Below are 9,385 nucleotides of genomic sequence, written 5' to 3' on the forward strand. Positions count from 1 at the left end.
GAAGGATAGCCCAGGCGAGGAACAGAGGTCGGCATGACGACCACATGAACAAGCGTCTTGTCTACAGCATCGGCATAGCTCAACATGAGCAACAGGAACATCCATACCGCGACCACAATCAACTACAACATCAGGGATGGAGCGCCTTACCCGCCGTACGACACCAATACCCTAACCCACGCCTCAGATCAACACCACGACGTTATAACACAAACACATGTATCCTCTCTCTCCTCTTGAACTATAAAAGGGGAGGGAGGGCCTCATTCGAACAGACAGATCAACACGATAAACCACACACACGCACACAAGAGATCCTGATAGACTAACACAAATATGAGTTAAGTCTCACACACCACACTACAAGCCGAGACCTAGGACACATCCCTCTCTCGCAACTCGCTTGTAACCCCTACTACGAGCATCTCGGGTGTAGGATAATACAAGCCACTCCTTCACACTGGATGTAGAGCACCCTCGGTCCGAACCAGTATAAATCTCTGTGTTCTTCCTACATCGCCATCTGGATTGAGGGCACACAGACACATATATTACTTGTTAGTGCCTGGATCACTAGTTCAGACGCCGACAGGGTCCCTATCACACAACGTTATAAAAGAGAAAGATGGGGCCGGGGCACAAGGGACGAAATTCATCACCGCCACTAACCCACCGAGAAATTAAAGGTCCGATCCAATTATGGGCGCGCTGCAGTGATGGAAAGCTCCACCATCACCGACATCGACGACATGGTGGATTCGAACAACTCAACCAAGCCCGATGGTGCCTATCCCCTCTAACTCTCTCCTCGCCTCTCTCTCTTCCTCCATATATATCTTCAAGTTGTTCCTTCTACAAATGCAAGTAAATCGCCCACTAAATCTATGCCTAGATGATCCTTAGAATCGATCATCTCAATGACTAGTGGACAACCAAATGGGAAAAAATTGCACTACTCAAGTCTAATTCAGGCTAATATAGGCAACAAACCAAGCAACATGCACTAGCCATGTGCCACCCTTACTAGGCGCTTAGGCCTCACGACTCCGGACATGGGATACAAGCCTATTTAGAGGGTGTTTGGGACTGCTCTACTTTATGTTTTTCAGCTCCGCTCCACGTTTTTTAGCCAAACGGTTTCAGCTCCACGCACTCAGTTCGAGGAAAAAAGATGGAGTTGTGAGAGCACCTAAAGAGGTACTCCACAAACTCCAATTTGTTGTGGAGTTGCTCCACAGTGGAGTTTGTAGAACAGTCCCAAACACCCCCTTAGTTTCCCCAACCATATCAAAAGATTTGACACTAAATATTATCCACTAAAACTTTTGGTATTATGAATTTTAAATGAGGTGTTTAGATGCACCAAAAGTTTTGGCATTCTGTAGCACCATATCAAAAGAAGAAGAAAGACAGCTCGTGGCCCAAGGCAATTTTGCGTAGTTTTATGTCCCAAATGCCAAAATTCTGTAACAATGCTCTGTTTAGGGGCTTGTTTAGTTCCAAATTTTTTGGCAAAATGAGCACTGTAGCCATTTCGTTTGTATTTGACAAATATTGTCCAATCATGGACTAACTAGGCTCAAAAGATTCGTCTCGTCAATTCCGACCAAACTGTGCAATTAGTTTTTATTTTTATCTATATTTAATACTTCATGCATACGTCTAAAAATTCGATGTGACGGGGAATCTGAAAAATTTTGCAAAATTTTTGGGAAACTAAACAAGGCCTAGATTCATTTTGCAAAAAAAGTTGGACTAAAACACCAAGGCCTTGTTCAGTTTATTCTAAAAACCAAAAACTTTTCAAGATTTCCCGTCGCATCGAATCTTGTAGCATATGCATAGAGGACTAAATAAAGACGAAAGTAAAAACTAATTACATAATTTACCTGTAAATCGCGAGACTCCATGATTAGACAATGTTTGTTAAATAAAAACGAAAGTGTTACAGTTCCGAAAACTAAAAAGTTTTTAGAAGTAAACAAGGCCCAAAACTTTTGGCAAAATGGAGACACTAAAGGGGCCCATCTCTGCTTCAACAGGGTTTGATAGACAACTAGTTCCACAACATACGACTCGCTATATCAGAAACAGACTGGGAAGGGGGAGAAAAACTTGTCACCAAATTAAGATGATACCAAGTTTTCAATTTTTATCTCATGATGGTAGGATGCTATGGGTTGACAAATCCCATATAAAGTTACGAAGAACCACGTAAAAAAAATACCTCACCTTTGCAAAATTAATTGCCACTTTACGTATGTATGACGCTACGGTGATTTTCATACAAATTCACTGCCGCCATCATAAAAAGAAAGAGGGGGGGGGGGGGGGGGGGAGAGAGAGAGAGAGAGAGACTAATCTACAGCAAACGGCAAATTATCAACATCACAAAGGGAGAACAAAAAAGAAAAGAGATATCACAACTTCAGTATATTTTTCGTGCTATACTCTATCTTCCATGCAGCTGTGTCATTGACACAGTGCCAATGGAGTGGCTCCGGTCCTTCTCGCTCGACTTGCTGGACTCGATCTCACGGCCTCGAAGCATCAGGGTAGGCGGCCTCGGATTAGGAAGGCTCGAGCTGTCGTTGCTCAACATAAGGATGACGGTGGGGATGTCAGGTCGCTCATCGGCGTGATCTTGCACACATAGCAACGCAATGTGGATGCATCTCAGGACTTGTCGAACCGAGCACGACGCTCTTATCACTGGATCGATCAGCTCCGCAGCCTTGTCTTCGTTCCATTGCCGCCATGCCTGAAAAAATGTTTGTGAAGTAAAACATCAAGCAGTCACAAACAGTATGAGGGCGATGCCTGTTTGTTCAGGTGAGTCCCCCTCAACCTAATGGTTATAGGACAGGCAATGTGCTTACATATCCTGCGATATTCAAGGAGTCCTCATGACAGTGGAAGCTCACAGCTCTCTTTCCTGTGATGATCTCCAAGATCAGGACTCCAAAGCCGTAGACGTCAGACTTGACTGAGAAAATGCCTTCCATTGCATATTCAGGAGACATGTAGCCACTGCAAAACAAAGTTCAACATATCATAACCAAGTGGCAGCATGGTGTGGTTCCTTCCTGTATGGCCCATTGAATTGTGCATACAATGTACCGACGACGCGATTCGTATTGAATTGGTTTTGGTCCCCTCCAAATATCCTTGCCATTCCAAAATCTGATATCTTGGGGTTCATGTCCGCATCCAGGAGAATGTTGCTGGCCTTGAGATCACGGTGAACAACTCGCAACCTCGAATCCCGGTGGAGATATAGCAGCCCTCTAGCAATGCCTTCAATTATATCAAACCGTTTCTTCCAGTCTAGAAGCCCTTGCTTTTCAGGATCTGTTCAACCACAATGATCAGAATTCAATCATATTTGCTAGTTCGGGTTGGGAAATGAGATGCGTGGAAAGTGGAGATGACACATACTGAAGAGGAATGCATCTAGACTTTTGTTAGGCATGTACTCATACACCAAGATCTTCTCTTCTCTCTGTATGCAGCACCCCAGTAGTCTTACAAGATTGCGGTGCTGCAACTTTGCAATAAGTATGACCTCATTCTTGAATTCTTCAAGGCCTTGACCTGAATTCCTACAAAGCCTCTTGACAGCTACTTCTTCTCCCCCAGGAAATGTTCCCTGCAGTGGTTCATGATATTCGTTATCATTAAGCCAAGTATTAACATAAAAGCCCATGTACATCAAACGCCATTCAGAGTAGTGAAAGTTAACATACCATATAGACAGGACCAAATCCTCCTTCTCCAAGCTTGTTAGAGTCACTGAAATTGCTTGTAGCAGCTTTTATGCGTTCCAGGGAGTACACTTTGAGTTCATGACTTTTCCCATCCTCCACATCATCATCAAAACGAATCGACTGCGAGATGTCCAGCATAGCACTATTCTGCTGGGATCGGGAAGATGAATGCCTTGATCTCCAACTTCTGTGCACTGCATCTGCTCCAGAATGTTAATTAACATTATAAATACTGCAAATACTGCCAAGAATTCACTTTGAACTGCTTATTTGCACTTTTTTTAGCGATCATTATGGTGACTGAAATGAGTAGAACTTTTATCGTTTAATCAGCTGAGGATAGTTTCAATGAACTTACAAGTAAAATTTATGATTTATGTGACCTTGGCTAGAGAATACCTCAAATAGCTAATGTTGGCAATGTTTTCCCACAGCAATCACATAACAAAATTCATGGAATCATTATGGTTACTTAAAACCATGAAGCTTGTTTTTTTTTTTGAAATCACTAAGGTTTCTAATAGTGTTGGTGAAAACCAAGCTAATGGTAGGTTTATTCTCATTCCAGTATAATCATAACTATTGCCAAAACAGTCAGTTGAACACTTGTGAGCGTCCACAAGGATTTCTCCACATGGAATGATGTGTACAGTGGAATCTTACCTTTAATATTTCTACCACGCTTCCACCACAGAAGAAGGCAAGCAGCCAAAACAAATAGCACTATGGCTGATGCTATCGTGGCTATTTTCCAAATTGGGTGATGTCCTCCTGCTCATCAAGAGAGATCAGGAACTGGCATAAACATAATGTTTCACAGGTGGTAAATGTAGAAATGTGAACTGATTGACCTGTTTTTTAGATAAACGTCATTACTTACGTAACTCAGAAGCAGGAAGCTTCAGGTTTAGAGTATATGCCCCAGTTGGCAACTCATGCATGTCGATTAGTTCGTTACCCCAGGCTAGGCACCCCGTTGTACTCGTGTATACATAAGCACCACATGAGCAGTTGTTCAGGCAGTCAGTTCTGCACCCAGTCTCATCTGCCACTGTAGATACCCAATATGATAAATCAGGCCATTTTATGTTTCTCATTGGAAGAAATCCATCCCCAGATTGGTTGGCCTCACAGCCCAGAGGAGGGCTCCTGATGCAACCTTGACTCCAATTTCCTGCATTCCACTGCTCCTGCAGCTTCGGACGGAAACCTATTGAAATAAGTGAAGTTTGATGTCAGACAATAGCTCATGTTTATTTTGTAAGAATGTATGGAAAGAATTAAGATGTACAAAAATAATATACATAGCGCTCCGTATCTTCCTGTATTAGGAATCCTAACTAAGTTTATTTGTACTTTATATTCTTCTGAAAAAAGGGAACAAAAACTCAAGCACAAAAATTTAGTCCATTTTAAATGGATGATTCTTATAACAGTTGGAATATGCCCCAAATGTTGTAGGCGCACTTGCTGTAGCTGAAGATGAAAGGTCGTGGTCTTTGGCGGGGGCTCGAGGATTATCCCTCTTGGATGCCCTCGCTCCATGTGGTTAGAGCCCTGTCTACCTTGGTCGTGATCTTTATGTCACGGGCACGTTAGTTACCATGCTCAAAATGGAATTCTAATCTCCCACGCCATCAAATCTTGGAATTGCAAAAGATATTTTGGCTGCAGGCCATACTTGTTGCATTGTAAAAAGGATATTAGCACTCTAAAATTGTGGTCGAGTACAAACCTTTTAGGCAGGTGCATTTTGCCTTGCCATCTTGTAACGCAGTGCATAACGAATTTGGACCACATGTAGCATAGTATTCACACTCATTTGATGGTTGGTACCAGACAGTCTCCCATTCTTGTGAAGATTTTTTAACCATGTAGCAGATGTCTGTGCCATTTGGCAAAACAACAAACCTCTGCAGAGAAGTGTTTGTTGCAGTGTATGTGTAATATTTTCCTCCTAACGCTGGATCATTCGACGGTGTGAACCCACTCAAGTAGAGTGGCCTCCATGGAATGCCTATAAAATTCACCCCATTCCACTGTCCCGACCTGTAAAAGAATTCAGATCAAGTTATGACATATCTTGCAAAGATATATTATATATATTCAACATTTTCAAATCGAGCTCCCTGTTATTTTGAGACCCTTTATTCGAGTAGCTACACAGCTACCAGAAGCTATCATTCACACTGGCTAAATTCCACTTCATTTCCCTTCCTTTTTGTTCTGTGATTACTGATTACAATGAAGATACATGCACACTCACACAGTCCCAAACATGCATACTAGACTCATGCATCAGTGCACCTCTTATCATAAACTTACAATCAAAGCTGAAAGCACAGGTGCTTGTAAATTGTAGGCGACCTGAGTTTAGAGCCTGATGGATAGAGTCGTACATACCCTCACATCTCCATCCCCGCAACAGAAGATGGCAGCCCACTTTATTTCCCATCCTAGCTTGTTTCAGTTGTGCAGCTAAATTTCCAGTATTGAATTCTATTTAATTTGATTATTCACTTATACATCCATTAGGCTATTCAAGACACAGGTATCAGGGTTCACATAAGCAGGCACTGTGGAAATATTTTTGCACTACCGACTTAACAGAGGGATACTAGTAGTTACCAAGATAACTCTGTTCTTTCAGAGAATCATCCAAATGGCCCTCTACCATGTAAAAACAACAGTTTCAAGGTGAAGGTGATCACCCATGAACAGGAGACCCTCAAGTTCCCCATTACCAGCTAGGAATAGCCGCCCAGAGGTAAAAGTCCAACCAACAACCAACCAATCATAATGAGCACTACTGAATTTGAACACATTTTTCCCTGAAGAAAAGTCTTGAGTTGCTCCTATGAATCACAGGGAAAGATATACCCTCCCAAATTCAGAATTTCTCGAGTCGGATGGTGAAATAAGCCAACAACCATCAATTAGTGCAGTACTTGCTACAAAGGACTAGTAAATGTTATTGCCCAAATCAAGCTTATAAAACAAGACCCCAAATAGCCAGTAAAACAAGAAAGATGCTTTTCTTTGCAAGCAGGGAAGCAAGGAGAGAAGCAAGAAGCGGACCTCCAGTAGGTAACATTGCCGTCTTTCCAGATGTAGGCCTGAGCGTTGGGGTCGAGGCCGAGCGCGTACCGCCCCGGCGAGGGGTCCGTCTCGCTGGCCCAGGACGTGAACAGCATCCGCTCCTTGGGACCCCTCCCGGGCGTCTGCAAGGTGATTCGCATCCCGGACAGGATGGTGTCCGTCGGGTGCGAGAAGCTGTCCCAGAGCACCCCATCATCCTCGCTGCGCACCTCGAGGTTGCCGCTGTCATGGAGCACCGCCGAGTAGCCGCCCCTTGGGGCCGCGCGCGAGGTGGCGTTGGAGGACCAGAGCAGCGGCGCGTCGGCAGTGCCGTTGGCCGTGGTGCCGTCGAGGACGCGGAGCTCGCCTGTGACGGTGAGCGCGAGCGACGGCAGCGCCGAGGTGGCCGGCGCGACGCGGTTGGCGACCCAGACGACGGTCCGCGGCGAGATGCCGTGGTACCAGATGCCGAGGTACTGGCGGGACGGCTGGTTCGTGTCCGGCGCGAAGAAGCCCAACTCGAACACCCCCTCCGGCGAGGACACCAGCGTGGCCGCCCCGGACAGCGACTGCCCCTGCCGCAGCGTGTCCGTCGTCTGCGCCGCCACCGCACAGCATAGCGAGGCGAGGAGCGGGAAGAGGAGCCGAGGAGGAGAGGGGGCCATGGTGGAGGAGAAACGCAACACTCCTCCCCCTGGCTTCATCCCCACCATCTCTCTTTTCCCTCCCGGTGTGCCCCACCCCGGCCCTATCGGCAGAGGCCACGGCCAGCCACCCTGAGAGCACCAACCACTCCACTCTGTGGAGAGAGAAAAGGAGTGAAGGAGAGAGAAAGACTGCGCCTTTAATGGCGAGAGAGCACGCCGCGCTGCGGTGCGGGGCGTGTCACTGCAGGTGGGAGCGAGAGTGAATTAATTAGTGTGATTAAGCATGTGGCTTTGCTTTCGGTTTTGCTCAAGACTGTGGCGTGGCAGCGAGTTGAGGGGGCGCCGCGAGAGCTGCGTGTCGAAGTAATTTTTTAAGCGGCCAGCGCGGAATGGGCGGCCGACGGCCGGAGCTCCGGCTCCGGTGAGCTCGATCGGCGCGGCGGCCGGAGGACGGGTCCGGCCTTCCGGGGCCCCGGCGCGTGGTTTCATGCGGGCCTCTGAACAGCGGTTGGAATAGAATGACAGGCTTCGAATGAAGATACGTTGACGGATGGAGATCCGGAAGGACCGATTTCCGACTGGCGATTGTGATCGTGCATCGATGCCTTTTAATGGCGGCGAAAACGAAAGGTGACGACAAGGAGATGGACCGAATGGCAGATGGAGCCAAGTGTCCTACCGTCCTCTACGGTCTACTCCTTTGGGTTTGCAAAGTATATTCGGCATACTAGGGCTTTGTGTACTTCTAAAAATTTTTGCAAAATGTGAATAGCATTTTCGTTTGTATTTAACAAATATTGTCTAATTATAGACTAACTAGGCTTAAAAGATTCGTCTCGTCAATTTCGACCAAACTATATAATTAGTTTTTATTTTTATCTATATTTAATACTCCATGCATACGTCTAAAGATTCGATGTGACGGGAAAACTGAAAAGTTTTGCAAAATTTTTGAGGAACTAAACAAGGCCTAGCATCCTCACAGTCTATTGTACTGTATATATAAACTCCCCACACTAAACTAATATACAATTTAGATTTGGAATGAATAGTGACTACAATAATCCCTAGACTAGAACACTATTTATGTGGTCTCATATATTAATTAAATATATTGTAGCTAAGGGCAACTATGTAAAATGCTGATGTGATATTATAGTTAATGAAGAAAGAAGAAAACAATTTTTTATATAAGAAATTATGTCTATACGAGAACCAAAAGACAAAGAGATGTGATTGGTAAATGACATGAGCAAAGATGCCAAGTAAGTCAGCAGTGGAGGGCCAAGGCCTAGCATGGCATTCTTGCATGAGTTACAAAGTAGCAGGATAGAAAGGGTGAGATTACATATTACACCATATTTTTGCTATATATTGTCTATTCTACAGCAATCTACACACATGCGGTCACTGATTCGTAGCATTTTGAAAAAGCTATCCATTGAAAATATGGTTTCTATGTATATATCTATTTGGGGTCTGTTTGGTTCTGCATCGACAACATATTTTAGCGAGAACGTGGAAAAATCTTGTGAAAGGTCCGCGATGTGAAATGCAGAAAAAATGAATTGCACACTTAGAAATTGCGAATGCAGCATCCGAGCTCTGTTCGTGCGACGGACTATCACGGAACCAAAACAGGATAAGCGTGGAAACCATCTCATAGTTTTTGAGTTGGAACTACCCTGATAGAAAATCAGGCTAAAGTTGCACTTAGGCCAGTCTTAGTGGAGAGTTTCATAGCGTTATTTCCAAGGTTGCCATGTCATATGAAATGAAATGAAACTTGGATGAATCACCCACTCTCAATGGAGAGTTTCATTCCATAGTTTCATAGGCATTTAATTTCAAGACTCATAGAGAGTTGGTAATCGTGCCAAGAGAGTTTCATCT

General features: G+C 44.6%; 1 protein-coding gene across 1 annotated transcript; it reads right to left on the reverse strand.

Moving 5' to 3' along the window:
* Nucleotides 2,216-7,960, reverse strand: LOC8084106 (G-type lectin S-receptor-like serine/threonine-protein kinase B120). Its single transcript, XM_002462947.2, has 9 exons — nucleotides 6,846-7,960; nucleotides 5,503-5,816; nucleotides 4,648-4,977; nucleotides 4,431-4,538; nucleotides 3,747-3,967; nucleotides 3,439-3,649; nucleotides 3,114-3,351; nucleotides 2,880-3,030; nucleotides 2,216-2,761 (listed from the first exon to the last, which is right to left on the reverse strand). Exons 1-9 carry the CDS (start codon nucleotides 7,556-7,558, stop codon nucleotides 2,453-2,455), a joined length of 2,595 nt encoding a protein of 864 aa, XP_002462992.1. The 5' UTR covers nucleotides 7,559-7,960; the 3' UTR covers nucleotides 2,216-2,452.

Source organism: Sorghum bicolor, chromosome 2, assembly GCF_000003195.3.
Source record: "Sorghum bicolor cultivar BTx623 chromosome 2, Sorghum_bicolor_NCBIv3, whole genome shotgun sequence".
Lineage (NCBI taxonomy): Eukaryota > Viridiplantae > Streptophyta > Magnoliopsida > Poales > Poaceae > Sorghum > Sorghum bicolor.

What these genes read in the sequence shown, in the direction of transcription:
- LOC8084106 (XM_002462947.2), bottom strand. Translation starts at nt 7,558, where the DNA reads ATGGTGGGGATGAAGCCAGGGGGAGGAGTGTTGCGTTTCTCCTCCACC. An exon ending in GGCAATGTTACCTACTGGAG is followed by an intron (nt 5,817 to 6,845) that starts GTCCGCTTCTTG and finishes ATTCTTTTACAG; the next exon opens with GTCGGGACAGTGGAATGGGG. An exon ending in GCTTCCTGCTTCTGAGTTAC is followed by an intron (nt 4,539 to 4,647) that starts GTAAGTAATGAC and finishes CTTGATGAGCAG; the next exon opens with GAGGACATCACCCAATTTGG.